Source organism: Vulpes vulpes, chromosome 2 (assembly GCF_048418805.1).
Source record: "Vulpes vulpes isolate BD-2025 chromosome 2, VulVul3, whole genome shotgun sequence".
Classification (NCBI taxonomy): domain Eukaryota; kingdom Metazoa; phylum Chordata; class Mammalia; order Carnivora; family Canidae; genus Vulpes; species Vulpes vulpes.
The window spans coordinates 61,812,948-61,836,956 of NC_132781.1; the positions used below are offsets into that span (position 1 = coordinate 61,812,948).

At 40.4% G+C, this 24,009-nt stretch overlaps 1 protein-coding gene across 1 annotated transcript; it reads right to left on the bottom strand.

The window, feature by feature from the left end:
- Positions 1-18,789: 18,789 nt before the first annotated feature.
- Positions 18,790-21,573, bottom strand: LOC140597871 (growth-regulated protein homolog gamma-like). The gene is made up of 4 exons (XM_072748789.1): positions 20,774-21,573; positions 20,554-20,677; positions 20,378-20,461; positions 18,790-19,544 (listed from the first exon to the last, which is right to left on the bottom strand). The coding sequence occupies exons 1-4, from the start codon at positions 20,865-20,867 to the stop codon at positions 19,535-19,537; spliced, it is 312 nt and encodes a 103-aa protein (XP_072604890.1). The 5' UTR covers positions 20,868-21,573; the 3' UTR covers positions 18,790-19,534.
- Between the last annotated feature and the right edge of the window lie 2,436 nt (positions 21,574-24,009).

Sequence of the window (24,009 nt, forward strand, 5' to 3'; positions counted from 1 at the left end):
TAGAACAAATAGGATCTGTCTGCCTCAAATCCTGTTTTTAACTATTAATTTTTACCACTTCTCCACATTAACACATTTAGAAGAGTGGGGCAGGAGGGCAGGTAAGTAATTAAAGTGTACAAACCACAAACATAAGGAAGCAAAAAATTTCTAGTAAAGTTAGTTAAATAAATAAATGACTCACTAACCATGGTTTCTTCTTGGTAGTTTACTATATCCTTTAGAAACTGTCTCACATTTAGGCATGATTAACACGAGAATTTGATGACCCTGATTCTTCTTCACAAATGTGCATAAAAAGCTTCAGCAATTTGATGCTCTTTTACAAGGAATTCAGCCACAATGTTTCCATTTTAGAAAAACCATGTATGTATTCTAGAGACCTACTGTAGGTGTGACTTGTCCTTGAGCCCTCCTTCTAGAATCATTTGCCACATGGTATAGGTCATGCTTATTCATTCTAAGGTATTTTCTTTGTATTTGGAATCTTGCAGGTTCATTACAATGTAGCTGGGTGTGTGTGGATTTTATTTTTCTATCATGCTTCGAATTTGTTGGGCTTCTGAATATGAGGATTTCATCTGTCTACAAAATTCTTAGTCATTATCCTTTCAAATATTACTCTTCATTCCTTGTCCCTCCCCACATTGTCTGGTATTCCTTTCAGAAATAAGTTAGATATTTTCAATACTATTCTTGACATCTCAGCCTTCTTTTTATATAGTCTGTATTTTTATCTCTTTGGTGCATCTTAGATTCATCTAAAATGATGATCTCTCTAGCCAAACCCTAATCTATTGACTCACCCCACTGAGCTGTCTACCAGCTACTCTGGAAATGTCCTGCCTTATCCTGGGGTTGCTGCTGGCCATGTCTCTGTGATGTGTCTCTACCTTCCTGTCCTAGGGTGCTAGACCATGAGTGGGTGCGTGACACAAACTGTGCCAGCTTGATCCCTTTCCCTTGAAATTTGGAATTTTATATTCTAAAATATTCAGTCTTGTACTTGTGGTCCTGAGATAGTTTTTGCATCAAGCCCAAACTAGAGCTAATTGTTAGTGTATAGCTTAATAACATGATTATTATTTTTGCCGTGATCCACAGCAGCAAAATTACCACCTGCTTCAGACAGTTTAGAGACAGTTGGAATTGTTAGAATTGTGGATAAGACAATGTAAATAGCCACCATAAAACTGGCCGTCTTAGGTACTGATTGGGAATTGATTTTAACATTTTACTAATAATAAGGATAATACTTTATGATTTTTCATGCTTACTTTCAAAGCAATTTTATTTTATTATCTCCTGTTAACAATCCTGTGAGGAATGAAGATACTTTATTTTGTTTGCCATATTTTCACATTTACAAAAGAGTACAGCGAAGTTAAGACAGAATTGCAGAGCCTAGACCTCTGGACCTTTTGCCCAGGGCTCTTTCAATACATGCATATCACCTCTTGAAAGTACAATAGTTTCTCCTGAGGAAATACATTTTCTCTTTCATCTTTGTTTTCCCCTGTCACATGTGAAGACACGCATGTAGTGATCTTTTGAAAGATTCAGTTCATAAGAAACTCTCACTTAGCTGTTTCTGCATTCTAACAGTGTAAGTTCCAGATGGCCTTGCTTGCACTATTTAACTATTATCCCTTGGCCACAGTTTATTGGACCTTTGTGGACAACTGAATCCATATAGCCAATAAGGTCTTCTCACTCAGGAACTGGAAATTAAATATGAGGGAAAGTATGTTACTTTTTGCAGATGACTTGTCATCAAGACTCAAAAATCAGAGAGAGGAGAAAAATCCCAGGTCAGCAGAGAGAGACAAAGACACAACAGATGACAAGAGAAAGTCCTCAGGGCTCCAATGTCCAAGGACTGAATCCCTTTCTGCTACAGATTGCATGTTTATGTCCCCTCAAAGTTCATATGTTGAAACTCTAATCCCCACATGATGGTATTTGGAGGTGGGGGGCCTTTGGAAAGTAACCGGGTCATGAGAGTAGAATCCTTATGTATGGTATTAGTACCCTTATATTGAAAGAAAGAGAAGGCAAGAAAAGAAAGAAAGAAAGGAAGGAAGGAAGGAAGGAAGGAAGGAAGGAAGGAAGGAAGGAAGAAAGAAAGAAAGAAAGAAAGAAAAAAAAAAAAGAAAAGAAAGAACAGACCAGAGAGCTAGTTCTCTTTTTCCATCATGTGAAGACACAGCAAGGAAATGGCCATCTATAAACTAGGACCTTCTCAGGAACTTGACCGTGCTGGCACTCTGACCTTGGACTCCTGGCTTCCAGACCTGTGAGTAATAAATGTTTGTTGTTTAAGCCAACAACTTGGCCTAATTTGTTAGCAATTTGGTAATTTGGTAATCTGTTAGCAGCCCCAACTGACTAAGACATTTTCTGAAACAACACTCCTATTCACTGGCTCCATGAGAACATCATTCATCTGTTAACACATTTTTTCCTTCAGAAATAATAAAAAAGAAATATGTTTATTCACTCAATATGGTGTTGCATATGCAGAAATTCTACCTAGAAGAAGTTAAATGACTAGAACACAACTTTAGTTCTGTGTTTTCCATTTCATCTTTCTGAGGCATCATCCTTGTGATTTTCCTTGGGTCTAGATGGTCCTAAGTTTCCTTCCCTTCCTCTCCCAACTCAATGACTTTACAGTTTCCTGGGTTGGATTACTTTACTCGGCTTATGCTGTCTATTAGGTTTGCTCTATTTAAGAGTAAATTTTTAGAAATTAAGACAATTCTATATAAGTGTATAAACCCCATTTTCTTCTTACTAAATGCATAGGTTTTATAATGAATAAAAAATTTCTCTAAAAGAGGTATTTCAGTTTTGAAGACTATAGATAAACCCAACTTTATACTGACATCCAAAGTTGTAGGTGACTAAAATAGGGAGCAAGTTAAAGCCTTTGGAACTCAGAAGTCCAAGCAATCAAGAGGCCAGAATGTTGATAAGTTAACCAAGAAATATACTGTTAAGAATAATCTCAAAAGATGGAGTTGAGTGAAAAGTCTCATCAAAAGCCAGATCCACTAAAAAGTTAAGTGATAAAGTACACCAAGGAAGAGGTAGACTCCATTAAAGTATACTGAGCCTAACAGGGAAACCTCTCACCCACTATATGAGTTTGGGAGATTATTCTTCCAACATAATAGAAATTTCATTACCTCTTCTTCCATTATTTCCACACAAGTAGCCAATCTCCTGCCTGAAAACAATGTTTAAGTTGTCAGAATGAGTAAAGAAGGCAGTTCATTTTAGTCATAAATTAGCATAAGTTGGTGCTACTTTCAAAGAAAACTCTGGAGGATGTTCAAGCTCACAGATACCAGTGGCTCTTCATACCCATATAGGATGTGACGTTCCTTGTGTGACCATCAGTTAGGAGCACTACAATACAAGCAGAGCAACAAGTAACTATACAAATACACAGGATTTCCCATGTGTGGTGCCTTTAAGAAAAAAAGCAAAAACTCTGAAGAATAAAGAAAAAAGCTTACATATTTGGTAAGCTGAAAACTAATAACAGCCATAATCACTTTACATGTGTAACCTCTACTTCCCCCAAGATAAAGCCAAGCCAAGTACTTCCCCCAAGATAAAGCCAAACAAATGAAATCATACAAATCCCAATGTTAAGTGAATTAACCAAAATGATGTAACTTATAGCTGTGGATCCGGAACATTAAACCATAGCTATATGATTCACAAATTCAAACTCTTCCCACCACATTGACACGTAACTGTCAAGGTGATCCTCTGGGCAAATCATAACTCCACATACCCTTAATTTGTTTTCCTGTTTATTTTTTAACTAAAAAGTCCACAAAATTTAGGTTTTCCATTAGGACTGGTCACCTCTCTCTTCTTACATACTGCTATGGCTTAAAAACTCCTAGCTTGATTTTTTCCCCAGAAGTCAATCCGAACACACTCCCATTGTCACCTGCCTGTCCTTAGTGTATCTTCTCCATTCACCAATTTGCAAATTCTATTTGGAGTCTAGTTTCTAAAAATGTTGAAGATAAAATTTTTTCAAAGGGGAATTTTTTTTCTTAAATTTTTTTTCACCATATATGTCTATTGCCTGCCTAGCTGATCTGAACGAGACAGTTCTAGTAATTTTCGATTATTTTTATATTAATTGGGGATATTTATAACACAGGTCAACTAGGATAGTGTGTTAAATAGAAGGTATGGATCAATGGTTCTCAAACTTGGTCATGCATCAGAATCATCTGAAGGGCTTGTTAAAATACAGACTGTTGGGCTGCACCCCAGTTTCTGATCCTGTAAGTCTGAGCTGAGGCCTAATAATTTGGATTTCTAATGAGTTACTGGGTGACAGTAATTCTGCCAGTCTTGGGACCACACTTTTGATTTTCTGGTATAGACTCATTAATCTTACTGTAATTTTATTCTGACCTATAGCAGAGTCTGTATATACTCATAAATATCTTTAATTAAAAGAAAAGAGAAAGTATGAATATGAGAATCCTTGGCATTGATTATACCTGTTGGTAATCTTTTTGATAATAATCATCACCCATTCAGCCTCGGGATCCAAACAAATTAATTTCTCATCTTTCAGTGTGACTCTGAAAAAAAAAATGCATTTTGGGTAAATGATAACTATATGTAAATCAATAATGCTTTAAATTTATTGATTAAAATTTCAATAACATGAAATTTTATGCTTAAAATGGATATGGATTTATTTCTCAAACTACATTAATCATATTATTGGAATATGGTTTTCAGTCATACCAGTGTACATAATGAAATCTTAAAAATCAATTAAAGAATAATTTTTTTCTTAGACTTTTTGGGTTATCAGCAAGTCAGCAAGCATTTATTGGACTTGTGCTACACAGGTGTTAGACTCTGGAAAATCTACAGAAAGGTAACATCTTCCTGGCTGCCAATTATCAACCACTTACTATACATTCTTTATCATTATACCTGTGCTAAATGTGCTGGCTTTTGGACCTTGCTAAAGTCTCACTTGTTGGGGGAGGGAGGGCGAACACAAATTGCTTATTTCAATTAAGTCTGTAGTTTAAATTACCTCTGTAGTTTTCAAGTGTACTTCACAGAACCACAAATCTCTACCTCTTTGAAGCTCCTTACAGGAGGACCAGATCATAGTGAAAGTGATAATGATGATAATGTAGCAATAACCTCCGAGCAAGTTACCAATACAAAGATAGGCTCAAAACATCAAACATAATGGTGAAAACTTGTAAGTATTCCCTCTGAATGCAGAAAGAAGAGTCCAAAAGCTATCTCCAAAAGCTAGAAAGATAAAGGCATAAGTTTCCTAAGAAGGAAACTAAACTGCCATTATTGCCAGATGATGTGACTACCCAAGTAAAGAATTCACAGTTACAAAATTAACTAAAAGTTTTATCTCTAAATCCTAAAAACAACTGGAACATAAAATTTTATAAAGCTATTCTTTACAACAGCATCAAAAAATATAAAGTGACTAGAAATGTGCTTTTTTTCTTAAATAATAAAAAAGATATGTAAGGTCTTTATGGAGAAAATAACAAAACTTTGTTTAAAGACATTAAAGAAGCACTTGATAAATTGAGAACTATTTTATGCTCTTGAAATAATTCAGAATCATAAGAATGTCAATAATTCACAAATTAATCTTAATTATTAAGATTATAATCTTAATTATTAATCACAAATTCATAACTTCAAAGAAATTCACTCAAAATTATAATTAAATTAGTGCAAATTTGCAAGCTGCTTCTAATATTTATTTAGAAGAACAAACAAAAGTCTGAGAAAATCTGCTCTGGAGACGATGGGAGAATTTTCCTTTCTTGATGTCAAAAATTAGTATAAAATCTTAGTAAAGATGGTGTACAAGTGTAGACAATTTGATTAATTGAACAGAATAGAGAAGTCAGAAATATCTTTACACATCAATGGGAACTCAGTTTATGATAGAAGTAGCAGTGCTGAAATAACTGATGAACCATATAGAAAAATAAGATAAAATTGTATAATTCCCTCATGTCGCATACAAAAATTAGTTCCACTTGGGTTAAAGTTTTAAATACAAAGGAAAATAAACTATAGAAACTCTAGAAGACAATATAGAGGAATATTTCTGTGAAGTCTATGAAAGAAACAAACACTGAATGTGCTAACCAGAAAAAAAGCATATTGCTTAGCTCCATATATTAGAAACACAAACTTAATTGAAAGAACACCATAGAATGAAGGAAAATATGAGCCACAAATTGGAAAAGGAGCTTTGCTATCCATAAATCTGACAAAAGATTAATATTCATGATATATAAAGAATACAATACCTGTAAGCCAATAGGAAAAAGATAGTATGCAAGTAGGAAAAGAAACAAAGGAATGAACAGAAATTTCACAAAAGGCGCAGCCAGGGTGGCTCAGCGGTTTAGCGCCACCTTCAGCCCAAGGCCTGATCCTGGAGACCCAGGATGGATTCACAAGTCAGGCTCCCTGCATGGAGCCTGCTTCTCCCTCTGCCTGTGTCTCTGCCTCTCTCTCTGTTTCTGTGTCTCTCAAGAATAAATAAATAAAATCTTGAAAATAAAAAAAAAGAAATTTCACAAAAGGAGGAACACAAATGCTTATAAACATATGAAAAAATACTCAACCTCATTAATAATAGAGAAATGCAAGTTAAAAGAACAATTAAAGGATACCATTATATACTCATCAGGTTAACGCCACCAGATATTGGCCAATATATAATACAACAAGTGGTTTTATGTACCATAGTACAGTAATACAGTGTGGCATAGCCTAGTAAGGTTAAATAGATGCAAACCTTAAACCAGCAAGTAATCCCTAGAGAAATTCTCATATACATGAACCACATATACAGAATGTTGATAATAGCAAAAATCTGGAGAGAACCTCAATGTGCACCAATAGTGGATTAGATAAGCAAATTTGGTATTTATTTAGTATTCCTACTACTGCTAAATGTCATTTAAATTGAATAAACTACAGCTAAACATATCAAAATGCACGTGTTGCAGAATAAAGTGTTGCATAATCAAAGAATATATTCAGCATGGGGTCCTGAAGTTCCAAAGCAGTTGTCTTATAAAGAGAGGCAAGCTGTAAGAGACTCTTAGCTATAGGAAACAAACTCAGGGTTGCTGGAGGGGAGGTGGGTGGGGCATGGGGTAACTGAGTGATGGACATTAGGAAGGCACTTGATATGATGAGCACTGGGTGTCATGCAACAAATGAATCACTAAACTCGACTCTGAAACTAATAATACACCGTATGTTAACCAATTTGAATTTAAATTTTTTAAAAAGTAGGCTTAGTCCATTTGGGCTGCTATAAACAAACAGAGAAACAAACAAAAAACAACAAAAAAACCCACAGACTGGGTGGTGTAAACAACAACATTACTTCTCACAGTTCTGGAGGTTGGGAAGTCCATGATCAAAGTGCCAGGGATCTGGTGTCTGGTGAGAACCTACTTCCTGGTTCATATAAGGCCACTGTTTTACTCTGTCCTCACAAGTTGGAAGGTTCAGGAACTCTCTGTGGTCTCTTTTTTAAGGAAACCAATCCCATTAATGAGTGATGAGGCCCCACCCTCATGACCTAACCACCTCCCAAAGGCCCCACCTCCTAATACAGAAACATTTGTGGTTTAGGATTTCAACATATGAATTTGGGGTTGGGAGGGGGGACACATATTCAATCCATAACACAGGCAAAATTGTAATTTTTAGATTTCATATACAGATGGCAAAACTATTTTTAAAAGGAAGAAACGACACCTCAAATAGTAATTATTTCTTAGCGTGGGGGAGGTATATGATTTGGGAGGTTTGCTAGGTGTGACATAACAGTATACCACAGACTAGGTAGCCTAAACAACAGAAACTTATTATCTCACTATGAAGGCTATAAGTTCAAGGTCAAGGTTTGGCAGGTTTGAGACCTGAGACCTGTCACCTTAGCTTGTAGGAGGCCATCTTCTTGCTGTATCTTCACAGGCCTTTGTGTGCATGTATTCCTGGTGTCTCTCTCTCTTACAGGGACACCAGTCATATTGGATTAGTGCCCCACCTTGTGACCTCATTTGACTTTAATCACGACTCTAAAGGTCCTATCTCCAATAACAGCCACACTCTGAGGTTTCAGGTGTTAGGACTTCAACATAAAAATTTAGACAGAACACAATTCAGCCCATAATAGACGTTTTCCATGTGCAGGCTTCTGATGCACTAATCATGTTCCAGATTTTGGCCTGGATGGCAAGTGAATGGGTGTTTTCTCTCTTACTGTTCCTTAAACTGTATGTGTATATATTTACACACTCTTTTGTATGCACATTAGGGAGAATCCTAAGAAGAGCCATTATGTTTTCCTCCCTAGTCTCTAGGAACATAATGAGATATTACACCCGTGATTATGTCACATTATATGGCAAAGGGATTGTGCAGATGGAGTTAAGATTCCTGTGAGTTGACTAAATTAATCCAAAGAGAGATGATTCAGGTGGGCCCAATGTAATCATATGGTCCTAAAAGCAGGTAGCAGAAGAGAAAGAGAGTTCTAAAGTATGAGATCAATTCAATGTAAGGCAGATTCTCAGCTGCTGATATGGAAAGAGCTGAGGGTAGCCTCTAGGAGCTGCAAGTGACCATGAACCAAGGGCCAGAAAGAATATGAGTATTTCAATCCTACAACTGCAAAGAACTGAATTCAGCCAACAACATAATAAATCTGGGAAGTGGATTCTTCCCAGAGCCTCCAGATGAGATGTCAACCTCGCGGACGCCTTAATTTAAGCCTCATGAAACTCTAAGCAAAGAACCTAGTCAAGCCATTAGACTACTGACTTATAGAACTTTGAGATAATAAATGAGTTTATCTTTACTACTTACATGATTTCTTTTCTGCTGCAGTGAGCACCTTCAGGTTTCAACTGGACATTTGTAATGAATTTGGGAGAAACAAAGTCAGAATGTGTCTGAATACACTGACATCGCAACTCTTGGCCTTCACAAGGATCAACTGTGCAAGAAAAGAATGGCCAAACCCTGAGTGAGAATATGGGCAGCTACTGTGCTTATCCTTTATATACCAATGCAGCAGGACCCCCAATTCACAAAATAAGTGCTGATAGCATTATTTAGGGAGACAATCACACAAATCTAACCATCTGCTTTATTTATGGTCAACACACATTTATTGAGCATCTGTTATATTTAAGGGATGGTTAAGCACACTAGACCAATAATTCATTGTTTCAAATTATGCCTGGTCAATAAAATAATTTATTTTGTGGTAAAATCAACTTGATTTCCTCCTATGAAAAGTTGTAAACATAAAAATTTTATGTGAATTCTATCAGTTGAAAGTGGCAATTCCTATCTGCCTACCATCCTCAAAATAAACACCCTAAACCTATTTGCAGTAATGCTCTGGCTGTTGTCTCTGGTAAGACAAGCACAGATGCTTACAGTTAAATATTTCCCAGGAAGTTAAAAAGATTTTTAAAATTAACTCAACAAGAGATTCTTTGACACTCCATGGTCTAAACATATGTTATACTTAGGTTTTGATCTTACAGTTTCTAGATTTTGCTCAATGCCAGATACAATCTCATTAGATCTGGAATCTTTTCTAAATTTTTGCAGTGCTTAGAAGGAAAATATAAAAGCTATAGCTGCTTTAACAAAGATGCTCAGGGCAAGGACAGCCGGCAGGAGAAGTGTCTGTGAGCTCTCAACAGCCATGTCTGTGCTGGATCTTGACCCTTGTCTGAATGGCGGAATCAACACTGCAGCCCTCTTTTATGTGCCTTTTGTAGCTCTGAGAATTTTTTGTTGCTCATGCACTTCCTTCCCATTGAAGAATGAAAGGAGCAACTTTGTGTTTGTCCCAAGCCAATAAGGAAATTGGGTGTGTTTTTCAAGCTTTGTTTTAGTTGGAGGGGGGCTGAGGTTTGGGGGCAGGATATGAATTTGTTGAAGGGAGAAATGAACCTATTATTACCTGGGGAGGGAAACTGAATAATCATGTCAATCACTGCCAGTTGGTTAAGTGACTTACAGAATGGAGATATAGGAATGTCTATACACTTTTTAAAGGTCATGTGTATACAAAGAAGTAATTAAAAATGCTTTTTCCTCAGCAAGTATTTGCTTTTGGCTTTTGTGCCTATTTGCATAATCCCACTCAAGATGGTAATAGAATCTGTCAAACTCCAACCACACTTATAAGTAACCCACAAAGAAACTGCAGTTCAGACTACAATAACTCTTGTCCTGTCAAAGGTAGCAAATTACACTTTACTTGTAGTTTGAAGGCAGCAGTTTTGATGGACTTGAAGCTGCCATAGGTAACAGTGAACTATGAACTCCAATTTTTTTCCTTAAGCAATTTTATATATGACCTTATTATTCCACACTGACTACAATTTTCTCCTTCTTCTTCTTCTTATTATTATTATTATCATTATTATTATTATTAACAAATCAAATATCAAAGCATTAGCTTTACTCTCCTTATGCTGTCATAGCAAGGATCCACCGACTGGGTGGCTTAAACAAGAAATATATATATTTTTTGTTTTTGTCTTGAGGTTCGGGAGGCTAGAAGCCCAGAATCATGGTGTTGGCAGTGTTGACTCTTCCTGGGGGCTGGGAGGGAAGGAGCTGCTCCAAGCCTTTCTCCCTGCCCTATAGGGGGTTGTCTTCATCTTCACATGGTGTTTTTCCTGTATGTCTGTCTCCAAATTTCTGTTTTTTTATAAAGACACCAAATTGGATTAGGGCCAGCCTAATGATCTCACTTTACTTTGGTTCCCTCTGTAAAAACCTTACCTCCATATGAGGTGCCAGGGGTTAGGACTTTAACCTATGAATTTGAGGACTTGCTGTGGGGGTGAGGGGGCACAATTCAACCCATCACAACATTCATTTGAAGAATCCTCACTTACAGGACTGATAGAGTCTAGAGGTAAACCTAGCTTACATATGAAAGTCTTTTCTTGTGAAGTTATCATTGAACATCTGTTACCAGCCAAGGCCTTTGCTGGACATTAAATATTCAAAGAATGAAAACTGAGTTTCTGCTCTTGAGGAATTCACAAGCCTGTTTGGAGACAAACACGTAAATAGATGAATCTAGAAGGTGATCTGTGTTAAACTAGATGGAGACCTGAGGCAGTCTGAAGGTAGAGGAGGGAGGAGGAGAATGTGGAAGGAGGAGAATGTGGAAGACTTCACTGGGGAAGTAACATGGGAGTTGTTAAAGGTGAAAGGAAGTTCATCACCACAAATGCTGACAAGCGTTCCAGACAGAGAAATGAACAAGCACACAGGTTCACAAAGGGTTGCTATGGTCTGAATGTTTGCTTCTCCTCAAAATTCACATGTTTGAATCCTAAGCCCCAAGGTGATGGTGTTAGAAGATGGGGTGATTAGATTATGAGGATGGAACCCTCACAAATGGGATTAGTGACTTTGTAAGAGAGACCCCAGTACTCCCTTGCCCCTTCTGCCACATGAGACAAGGCCAGTCTGTGACCCAGAAGAGGCCCTTGCTTAGTTGGCACCTTGATCTCAGACTTCCAGCTTCCAGAATTGTGAGAAATAAATTTCTGTTGTTTAAAGCCACAAGTCCACGGTATTTTGTTACAGCAGCCTGGACAGACTAAGACAGGGGTCTTGGCAATCTTTCTGGTTAAAGAAGAGAAAAAAGTTATTCCAATCTCAAAATCAGGTAAGTTTTAACATCTTGACAACATATAATTGACTGACCGGATATTGGTCTTCAGAGAAACCACAAAGCTGCAGATCAGTTAGAAATACCATTCAGGGACCCCGGGGTGGCGCAGCGGTTTAACGCCTGCCTTTGGCCCAGGGCACGATCCTGGAGACCCGGGATCAAATCCCACGTCGGGCTCCCGGTGCATGGAGCCTGCTTCTCCCTCTGCCTGTGTCTCTGCCTCTCTCTCTATCTCTGTGTGTGTGACTATCATAAAAAAAAAAAAATGATAATAATACCATTCAGATGCAATCTTGATTTGAGTTTTATTTTCTGTCTGCACCAAGTGAAATGCTGTGTTATCAACGTATCTAGACATGATGAGAACAAGATAAAGATTATGCAAAGATTAAACTATTAATATTAATATGATTAACATATCATAAACTATTCCTCAACTATTGAAAGATTCAAAGTAATTTCATTTTCCAAAACTCCAAAAACAGGCTTAGGACATCATGGCTGATAAGGAATTTGTTAAAGAGATAGTGACAAAAGATCCAGAGATCTTCCTTATCAAATGTGGGTCTCATTCTAGACCTACTAAAATCTCTGCCAGATCTGGAGCAGAATTAATGTAGAGTTCAATCTAGATTGTCAAAATGCTCAGATTGTCAGCTTCTTAAGTTTTTAGACAATCTGTTTTATTAGTTGACTTTTCACACAAACCTGAGACCTATACATGCAAGTCACACACACACACACAAAAATCCTGTTTTTTTTTTAACTGTAAAGCAACAACCATTTTATCCTGGTTCATGACCCCATAGGTCTTCAATCTGGGCCAAGTGATGCCACAGCTGAGCTGGGCTCAGTTGTGTGGTTCTTCTGATGGTCTCTCCTGGGTCTCTCCTGGGACATGTGGCTGCAGTCATCGGTGGCTTGAGCAGGACTGCCTTGCTCACTTGTCTCGTGCTTTAACTGTATTCTTATGTTTCTTTCTTTGAAACATTTCCTTACTCTAATAGAGATATAACATAATGTAATGATATAACAACCATTTATTGACTTCTGCTTTGTGTCAACACAGCACTATGACCTGTTTGTGTATTAACCAGAAATGTTACAAGGGGTGTTTCTATCTTATAGATGAGAAAATCAGATATCCCAGAGAGGTTAGATAATTATGAAAGATTAAAAAGTAGTGTTGCAAATTTTTAACAGCTCCCTTTTCAAAAAGTACAATCTATTTCCCATGCCCCTTGACTCTGTGCTGATACTGCTTTGGTCAGTAGAATGTGGGGGAAGTGATATGGATATTTCTAAGCAAAAATTCCAGAACACTTATTGTGGGGCATCTGGGTGGCTCAGTCAGTTAAGCACCAACTCTTGATCTCAGATCATGTCTTGATCTCAGGGTAATGAGTTCAAGCCCCATGTTGGGCTCCATACTGAGCATGGAGCCTACTTAAAAAAAAAAAAAAAAGAGTACACTTGTGATGAGCACTAAGGAATGTATAGAATTTTTGAATCTCTTTATTGTAGTCCCCAAACTAATATAGCACTGTATGTTAGTTACTCTTGAATAAAAAAATAAAGAAGGAAAAAAAACACAGGAAGCTTAGGAGCTCCCCCACCCCCCCGCCTTCTTGGAAAGCTACTACTACCATAAGAGAAGGGCAGAGCTCATCTCTCAGAAATGAAGCCCAGCCAACAGCCAGCACAAAGCACCAGACAAGTGAGCAAGGCAGTCCTGCTCAAGCTACAGATGACTGCAGCCACATGAATGACCCAGGAGAGATCATTAGAAGAACCACGCTCAGCTGTGGCATCACTTAGCCCAAATTGAAGACCTATGGGGTCATGAACCAGGATAAAATGGTTGTTGCTTTAAGCCACTACCTTTTGGAGAGGTGAGAGGTAACTGAGAGAGTAACTTTGCAAATCAAACAATGTGGCCGAACCCATATTTTTCTTCAAATCGTTTGGCCTCAATATTCATCACCTTTCCTTTAGAATACCCTACAGAAGCTTATGCTATGGATGGGCTCCTAGTTATTAATTAGTACCCTGAGGTTCTACAAATTTTAGAAAGCCAACCCTAGAACCAAAACTAAAGAAATTTAATAATTATCTAGTTAATGAAAACAGTCCTGTACTGAATATCAGAAAGCTGAGTCCCAGTCCATTTTGAAATAGGACGGTTCTGTCATATTTGGTAATTCCTTGGTGGTCTCTGAGCCAATGCAGTGCCATCCCTAAAATGAGAGAATTGGGCACTTGGGTTGCTCAGTGTTTGGGCATCTGCCTTTGGTTCAGGTCGTGATCCCAAGGTCCTGGGATCAAGTCCCGAACTGGGCTCTCCATGGGGAGCCTGCTTCTCCCTCTGCCTGTGTCTCTGCTTCTCTCTCATGAATAAATAAGTAAAATCTTTAAAAAAAAAATAAAATAAGAGAATTGATTTTTTATGTGATCTCTGAGATTTGAACTAAACTTCTACCTGGCTGCTACAAGATCAGTTCCTGGTTTTAGTATGTGACTTGCTTATCCCTCTCCAAACCATGTGTTTTTTGCAGGGAACTATTGAAAGCTAAAGAAACAATCCCAACTACTTCTCACTTAAAAAAGAAAATATTTGTCAATTTTTATTTTGAGGACAAAATGTCAATAGGCATACCATCCTCTTCACAGGGGAAGATTAAGTCCTGGAGGTGGGTTTGGTAGACTTTGCCCTTACACCCATTTAGGGCCTTATGGATCCAGCTTCCAGATTTTGACCTTTCCCACGCCCTTCTTCACATTTTCCTCCCTCTTGATTCTCTGATATTATACTCCTGTATAAAATAGTTGTACATGAGTGCTAGCACCAAGATCTAACTTCTAAGGAATCAGAGTTTTCCTGAAAGCAGATCTAATACTAAAATTTGTGTGTAGTAGTTTATCTTGGAAAAAAAACAACAACATAAGACGAACAAGTGAGGGACTGAGGGATTGTGGGATAGAAAAGAGAAAAACACTAGTAAGGTGTATGTGATAAATGGGCTATGTAACTAGAGATAAATGAGTAAGTAACTGGAGATTAATCTTGCCATGGAGCCTTTTAGAAATCTTGTAAACTGTTCCTCAGAATTGTCCCACCAATACTTTCATTTCCAGCCATATTAGATTAAAAGGGAACGGTCCTAGCCTCCAGCCATAAACAACTAGAAAATTCAACAGAACACACTGAACTGCCTTTAAACATTAGAGTGACAAGTAGCAGAAGACTAGGATACCTGATAAAAGGAAATAAAGAAGAACAGGTACATGATCACCCTAGCTTTTTTGCTGGAGTACTTCTGGACCATTTTGCAGGGAGGGAGATTCCAAGCATGGCATTCCAATTTTGCTAAATTGAGGAGACACAGATTTGAAAACAGGGAAACTGAAATGACTACAAGTTATGAAGTTTGCAGAAAGGAGAGATCCATAGAGGAAAACAGAGTTCTGGTACTCTGCACTGAGGTTCCATTAGGTCTCTCTGATCAATACTCGGTTACATGCATATGGTGAAACTCCAGTGGGTCAGGCAGAAAGTGGCCAGAGATCTGTAAGCTGAGCAATTCTTAGATTGCATGGCAGGGGGAGATGTTTAAGATTGGACTGGTTAGGGTAGAGGGATCTTGTAAGCACTTAGGTATTCAGCAGAATAGGGTATTCAGCAGATAGGACACAGATAGGACATGATTTTAGTAGTACAGCTAAACAAACTTTGGGGCAAAGAAATCTCTCTAGATCATCCTAATAAAGCTTAAAAAACAGCCTACAAAAGATCAAGCTGATTCTCTGGTAAGTTAACAGCTTGCCACAACAGAGATCAGGATTCTAAAGAAAGAAAACAAAATCTTGACACTCAGCAACATAAGATTCAAAATTCCTGCATCCGGGCAGCCTGGGTGGCTTAGCGGTTTAGTGCTGCCTTAGGCCCAGAGCATGATCCTGGGGACCTGGGATCGAGTCCCACGTCGGGCTCTCTGCATGGAGCCTGCTTCTCCCTCTGCCTGTGTCTCTGCCTCTCTCTCTCTCTCTCGATCTCTCTCTGTCTCTCATGAATAAATAAATAAAATCTTAAAAAAAAAATTCCTGCATCCAATAAAAAAGTACTACACATGCCAGGAAGAAAAACATAGTGGGGGGTGATGGAGATCAGTCAATAAAAATAAAAATGACAGAATGATACAATTAGTAGACAAGAATTTTAAACTAGCTATTATATATATGCTCAATAATTTTTTTTGTTGTTGAAGATTTAGACAGAGAGAGAGTGCAAACAGGGCAGGGGAGGGGGGAAGGGAGAGTGAGATTCTCAAGCAGATGCTCCACTGAGCACAGAGCATACTGGGGAATGGATCTCATGACCCTGAGATCGAATCTTTAACCGACTGAGAGTCAGATCTTTAACCGACTGAGCCACCCAGGCACCCCAATATGCTCAAGGATTTAAGAGAAAATGTGAACATAATGAAGAGTGAGGTGGAAAGCATATATATAATAAACATATTTATAAATAAATCACTTAGCAAAGCAATGAAATGAGAGTGCTTGTTAAGGTAGCTATAAGAATGTTTTTGAGGAGATAAAATTGAGTAGTAACAAGGTAGAAAGCAGTTCCTTATAAAACACATGTACATGCAAATACACACACAGTGTAACTTCTAGAATTGTCCAACCAAGGGACTGGAAAATAGAATATTCATCCTCTAATTCCTATCCCTCAAGGAGGGCAGCCTGAGGTCATTAAATCAGAGGCCATTGAACCAGAGGCCATCCTGCCTCTGAGCTGAGCAAACTCTTTGCCGTACCCTCCTCCCCATGTCCAAATGGAGAGAGCCCTCAGGAAGAGGATCAGAAGGATAGGGAAGCTTGAGTTGGGAAGCTGTCAGCAAGCAAGGATGCTGCCCATTGCAACTATGGAAGCCATTGGTAAGTGAAGGAGACACAGAGTGGAGCACCAATGGTAAAGATGGCATAAAACCTTCCCCTTATTATTTGTGTGGGTTAAGTCAGGAAAAAAAGAGAAACAGTATCATCTGCTATTCTGGACTGACCCCCATTACACTATTGCAGGTTTGCCACCTCTATCGTCCCCCCAGGGTCTTTCCAGTTACGTCTGGAAATTCTGAAAGAACATCTCAATAGCATTTCCCCCTTTTTGGATTTAGCACTTTGGTAACATTGCTCAAGAAACTTTAGTCAGTGTTGCCACTGCTACTTGTAGCTGATGGCCTTGGAAGTTGTGAGGTGTCACCCAATATTCGTTCCCTACTTCACTTCATGACCACCACCTCACACACCCTTGTGTCCCATTTCCTGCCATAATACTTTCAATGAGAGGCTGCCTTGTACTCTCAAAGTCTCAGGGCAATGTGGTGTGAAAAAACATAGTACATATCCACTTGATCCAGGACAGACACTGAGACAAGATCCATGGAATTGGCTTAAGGACCAGTGGCAGATTTCTGGAGGTATTGACAATGTTTAATCCCTGTAAAAATTTCAGAAAGTGTATTATGTTATTGTCTCCATTCTATAAAAGGGGAAATGAGGGTGGGTGATGTCAAGAAAAGTGCCCAAGAACACACAGTCAGCAAGAGATAGAGCTGGAATGTATCCACCGTCTATCCAATTCTTTGAAACCCATGTCCTTAACCACCATATGAACAGAACATCTCCTTTCTCCTTTTTATGTTGCATGTTCCATATTGACAAGGACTCAGTGGCCAGTAGAGCAAGCTCAAGCCAGTGTTTGAATGTAAGGACTGGTCTCAGGTGTAAGGGCTTTATTGAGCCCTTGGGGGTTCCACTTGGAAATAACTTCCAATGTCCCTTGACTTGGGGTTGGGGAGTGAATGCTAGCATTTGTGGAGCTTCTAGAATGGCTTGCATTTATTTCCTTCTGTACCATTCACAAATTTTCTTACTTCTTATCTCATTGATAACTAATAACATTGGAGTTATAAAGAGGTTACCATTTTTAACTTTATGAAAAAAGGCTCACAAAGGTTGCTTCTCCCTACTTGGAGTCCTTATTTACCCAGCTATTTGGGCAAACCAGAATCTGATCTCAAGTTTTGAGAGGAGGCTTTTACCTAAGGCTCAGGATTTCCTTAATGAGTCCCGACTCAGAGACAAACACACTCCACACATCCACAAATATTCTTCGTTTTCAAGTTTGGAGCCTAGTTTCAGATTATAGGGAGCTTTCCTCTCTTTATACACACATTTTTTTTTTTTCTGTCCTGCAAATCTGGAGTGTTGATATCATCCTGGGGCGGTATTGAAAACCAAGTTCCAGAAGATTTTCTCAGGCTACACAATCCATCCAGTTCTATAAGACTTGCACCAAGAGGGATGGGAACTAATGCATTCAAATCTTAAAACTATTCTATTTGACAAATTGATATAAAGAGTTGGAATGACATTAAACTTAGAGGTAGTTACTTATAAAATGAAGGTTAGAATACTGAATCCAATGTCAGATCTTTCATAGGTGAAGTACTCAGCCATTCACTGTGTTTCTATTGGTGATGCAAATTATTTGAATTTTGAAGAAAAAACCCACTTTACCACTTCACTGTCAGCTTCTTTAAATTGTCGATAATTGTTTGAAAAGTCATTTAGCAAAGCAACAAAATGAGAGTCGTTGTTAAGATTGTTATAAGAATGTAAATGTTTTTGAGGAGAGAAAACTGAGTGATAGGGTGGAAAGGAGCTCCTTATAAAAGCCAGTAATATATATCAGTGACTCACACCGAGGGGCAGAGGGAAGCCCACACTTTGGAAAAGCACATTCTTGGGTACGTGAAACTCAAGAGGAGTAAGCTACCACCAGATAAGTTAAGCATAAATTATATTTCTTTTCTCTGTGTAGCAAACTGGATGCCCATTAAAAAAAAATGTCTTTAAAAAGTCAAGAAATATTGGTGTACATCATCAGATTATGAGTAAAGATAGCCTTTTCCCCCTAAATGAAACAAGCATTTTTTTTTTACTTTGAAATACTTTATTTTCAAGTTCTTTGCAAAAACAACAATAAATGTTTCAACCTCTCTGTTGTAAGATATGGAGAAATAATGCATAATCAACACTAAATAAGGCATTGTGCCTTACAAGAAAGACATAGAATGTCCAAAGGATATTTAGAACATTGTAGTTCCTAAAGCTTCAACAGGAGAAATGTTGACCACATGCTGTGAAATTATTTCTATAAATAATAGCTGACACTCTTTTAAACGATTATAAAAATAGAGGAATACATATATTCCCCAACCTCACGATGACCTCACTCTCTATTTGCTTGAACCCCTCTCCTCAGCTTCAGTCACAGTGGCTGGCATGCTGTGGGCCCCTCAGAAGTATTCATTTAATAATTGGCGAATATTTGCAAACCTTCTACCTTCAAATTAAATAAGCATCAAGATTGAACTAGGTTGGGTTTAACGTAAAATAATAAAAAATAATGGTATGGTGCACAAATGGATTCAATTACATCCTCACTATTTCATATGTAAAATGTTAACACAGAAACCCTTGGAAACCAACCGACCAACAGATAAATAAATAAATAAATAAATACATAGGAGAACTCTCCTAGGAGATGCTCAAACATATGCAGCCCAATTCAGATGGCATTGGGAGTCGATGATTCCACTTTTCCTCTTTGATTCCTTTAAGGGCAGGGCCTGACTCAGGTACAGCCACCCATCAGCTTCCTCCTTCCTCCGGTTAGTTGGAGCTGCCCGATGATGAGAAAAATGTCATCTTTAGTAGCTGCTCAGGGAAGCTGCCTGCACTGCACTCTTCTCCTGTCCTGACCCCAAGGTTCCAGAGTTTTCTGAATCTAGTTTCCCCAGCCTAGCATCAAAAGGCTACTCCTTATGCTGTGTAGCAGAGACCTCTAAGCTCCTGGGTGCTTTTATTTGGGAATGTAGGGGGCCTGTGGTCCCTACTGGATTAGTGGCTACCCACAGGCAGAATGTGTGTCTCTGTCACCCTAAGTCTCATTTCAGCCTCAAAGAAACCCCATGCAGTAGCTCCTATTGTTTTCTCTGTTCTACTGGGCTTAGGGAAGCTTTAGATGATGATGATGATGATAAAGCTTCCCTAAGCTTTAGATGATGATGATGATGATGATAATCATCCTTGAGTTAGATGCCTAATTCAGATCGGTTCCCAGTGCGATGTCACAACAAAGTAGCTGCTCTTCACCTCTAAGCTCTAGGGCCAATGTTGCAGAAAACCAAGGGTTCTGCTTTTCAGATGTTTAGCCCAGAAGGAATTGGGGAGGGGGGGCGGTGGATGCCTGTGTTTAACAGGTGGAAAGCTTTTTAATATAACTGACCAATATCAGTAAGAATTTTAATGAGAGCAGGTTTACCCACAGTCATTTGCATGGGGATGGGGCACTGGGAATCCGCACCTGAACAGATGAGTGATCTTAGTAGCAAATTCAACTATGAACTAAAAATCCTTTCCAGTCCTTCAGCTACACCCTGGGTTTACAAATACCCTGCAGGTGTCTGGGACCAACAACGCTAGTCCCAGGTGTGGACGGAAGGCACGACTCACTTGCTCAGGATCTTCTGGATCATTCTCTTGACCAGCGGGGCCTCGGGGTTGAGACACACCTCGCGTCCGTCCTTGAGAGCGGCTCTGCGGAGGGAGGGCAGGATGCGCGTGGGCAGGATGCGCGTGGGCAGGCGGCGGGGCTGGGGGCTGGGCGGGGGGGGGGCGGCATCACTTACACGACCTCGGTCTGGGCGCAGTGGGGGCCCGAGGGCGTCACCTGGACGCTCCGGATGTTCTTGAGGTGGATGCCCTGCAGGGTCTGCAAGCACTGGCAGCGCAGCTCGGCGACCACCGGCGCCCCTGCGGGGATGGGAGAGCAGCTGGGTGGGCGCGCTGGCCCCGGGGGGCGCCCACCGGCCCGCGGCCCGCCCGTGGCCCCGGGGCGCGGAGTCTCACCTGCGGTGCCTGCGGGGCCCAGGAGCAGGAGCAGGAGCAGGAGCAGCCGCGCGGCGCCGAGGAGCCGGGGGGCGCGGGGCGCGGCGGGGGCCATGGGGCTCAGCTCGGAGGGGCGGGCGGAGCGGCCTCTGGGGCTCCGGGAGCCGGGGAAGCCCTTTTATCGGCGGCCGGCGGGGGGACGGGGGATTCCCGGGTCCGGAAGGGGCAGGGCAGGGGCCCCGCCCGGCCACCCCCACCCCCACCCCCGCCCCGGGCCTCCCGCCGGGCCCTGGCGCGCGGGGCCGTCTCCTCCCTCCTGAGCCCCGGGGGGGGCGGGGGGGCGGGCGCTCCGCGATCCCGGGTACCGGGGCGACGCGCTGGGGACGAGCGGTGAGCCCGGGACTGGGGGCATCGCAGCTTCCGAGAGTCGCGCCCCGTTGGTGCCGCTTCGGAGGGAAGGAAGGACGCTGGGGAGCAAGGGGCTGCGCTGCGCATCCCTCACCTCCGCACAGTCTTCCTCTAAATTTCGTTCTGCTCATTTCCTACGCCCGGAACGAGCGCGGACGAAAGCCGCAGCCGGCAGCTCGGGCTCCAGCTCGTTTCTCTTGTGCATTTTCAAAGCACAGTCGGGTCACCTTGGTCGTGGCTTCCGCTTGGTGGGAATAGGGCTCCGCGTCTCAAGTGCCTTCCAGGGAGCCGAGGACTGTGACACGACCTCAGTTCTGTATTCTGCTGAATTCCCTCCCTTCTTCCCTCTGAAATGTTGGAAACTCCCTCAAAGTCCCGGGGACCTTCTTTTCCAAATGCATGAGGGGTTCAGATTTGATCAATGAAATACGGGACTGGCCCCAGCCTGAAGCTGCAGAGGGGCCAGTCCGACAGGCTCACGGAATTCACCCCTTCGGGTCTATCCCTGGACAAAATAGCACCTGGTCCCCAGAAAATGGGGAAGCACCCTCTGTCCTGCGGATGAAGCGGGAACCGCCAAATCACGCTCAAAATCCGGTTCCATTTACTACCGGACCTTCTGCGACGGTCCCCCTTTCTCTAGCAACAATGACATGGCTCAATTTTCTAAGTAGGAATTTCGGTCTTTGAACCCGATACTTCTTACTATGTTTCCACCAGGAGTCTTAGAGAACGGTCACTAACTCAATAGTAGGTGTAGATGGGTTAAGTGTAATTCTCCAGGTTGGATTCAGACCCCCTTGGAGGCGTGGATTGCGATGGGAAGGGGTGGAGGCTGCAGACAGGAGAGACCCATGGTCCAGGGACAGGTGTCTAGAAACCAGACTCCAGGCAGCCCAGTGGAGTGAACAACCTGCACCTTGCAGCCCGCCACCTGGCGCGCAGCGGCGCGGCTTACATCTGGTTGCCACCTGTCACCTGCAGGTGGTTAAACATGCCTTTGTCTACCCCGAGATTCTTATGAGAAATGAGTCAACAATTTGTGAGAGCTTGCACAGATCAAGCACTTTACAAATGTTCGTTAATGAGCGAGACAGCTTCTCCCAGTATTGCCGACACAGACACTCAACCTGTTGAAAATCCTTCCATAAGGGAAAAATAATTGTAATTGGAAAGGTTCGCTCCCCAGTTTTCCTTTTCCACATTTTAAATTTTCTGTATTAGGCTTTCCAAAAGGAAGGGACATCTGTACTCTACCAGGAGATACACTTACACAGGATTTAAAAAAATTTTACTGTTGAGACCTACCGCTGATTTATTCTGTGGTCCTATTTTCAATCACTTCATCTATAAAAGGAATTTGACTTACTCTCCATCTTATTGGTTGGAAAAAAAGATTTACAAAATGAATGCCTACCTTTATTTATTTTTTTAAAGATTTTATTTATTTATTCATGAGAGAGAGAGAGGGAGACAGAGACACAGGCAGAGGGAGAAGCAGGTTCCGCGCTGGGAGCCCCATGTGGGACTCGATTCCCGATTCCCGACTGGGTCCCCAGGACTCGAGGATCAGGCCCTGGGCCGGAGGCACCCGGGGATCCCGCCCCCGCTTTTGAAAAGATTTTATTGAATGCCTACCTTTAAAGACATTCTAGTCTTTATCAGTAGGATCTTGAGAAGGAAAACAGGGAAATTAAAAGATCAAAATTTGTGTTAAGGAGTAAGAAGTGAGAAAAAAGTTGCAAATGTGTGACTAACTTATGAATAATTGAGCCCATGTGGTTCTCCTGTTATAAATTGTTTTTTGGGATTTGATAGGAAACTGGCCCAGAAACCCCAAAATAGTCTTTGAAACTTAAAAGACGTATTGCTTTGTTTTCGACTTGTATGTGTAAAACAGGCTTGTCCTATGAAGTTTATAAAATCAGAAAGGCATGAAGAGATTATTTTTTCCATTACCTCTCTTTGGTTTGTTTTACAGAACAAACTTTAGGGAAGTTACTGAAAATTTGCTTTATTCTTCAATAAACATAGTAGCTAACAAATAAGAGTTTACAGGATTCTGAGTAAACATGAAACATGCCACTTCCTTTATGTAGTTGCCACATACCATCGGCAAATTACTAAGCCTTTGCACCCACCCCAAGGTACAGCATGTTTGTTTTGTGCAAATTGCAAATGCTCTTTTAGAGGTTTTTACAAATATTGACTGATTCAATCTTCCAAACAACACTGTGAAGTAGACATAGGACTTTAAGGTTATCTTTATGGGCCTTTAGATTTACAAATATAGAAACAGAAGTGAAGAGAGGTGAAGTAACTTTCCCAAGATCACAGAATATTGAGCCTGGAACTCAAACTCAGAGAGAATGGCTTTTAATTATCATGTTATGATAAAGATGCTCTGTGTGTTATATAGTTGAGAATTTCTAGAGAGGAGTGATTAAAAAAAAAAAACATTTGTGGGGGGCATCTGAGTGGCTTAGTCAGTTAAGCATCTGACTTTTGATTTCTGTTAGGTCATTATCTCAGAGTTGTGAGATCAAGCCCTGCATCAGGCTCTGAGCTGGGCATGGAGCCCACTTAGGATTCTTTCCCGCCTCTTGCTCTGCCCTTCCCCTGCCCCAAGCACTCACTCTTTCTAAAATAATAATAATGATAATAATGAATAAAAATAATAAAAATAAAAAATAAAAAACTATTATTCCCCTAGCTGAATGATTCAAATTTACTTTTTCTAAAATGCAAACAGAGCAAAACAATCATACATCTGCATAGTTTTGTTTCACTATGAAGCATAACCCTCCTGTTATAACCCATTCATATAACTCGTGTTTTCTTAAATTGTC

Coding starts and splice junctions, on each gene's coding strand:
- LOC140597871 (XM_072748789.1), bottom strand. CDS start 20,867: ATGGCCCCCGCCGCGCCCCGCGCCCCCCGGCTCCTCGGCGCCGCGCGG. Junction 20,678..20,773: donor GGGCCCCGCAGGCACCGCAG/GTGAGACTCCGC, acceptor CCATCCCCGCAG/GGGCGCCGGTGGTCGCCGAG. Junction 20,462..20,553: donor TGCGCCCAGACCGAGGTCGT/GTAAGTGATGCC, acceptor CTCCCTCCGCAG/AGCCGCTCTCAAGGACGGAC.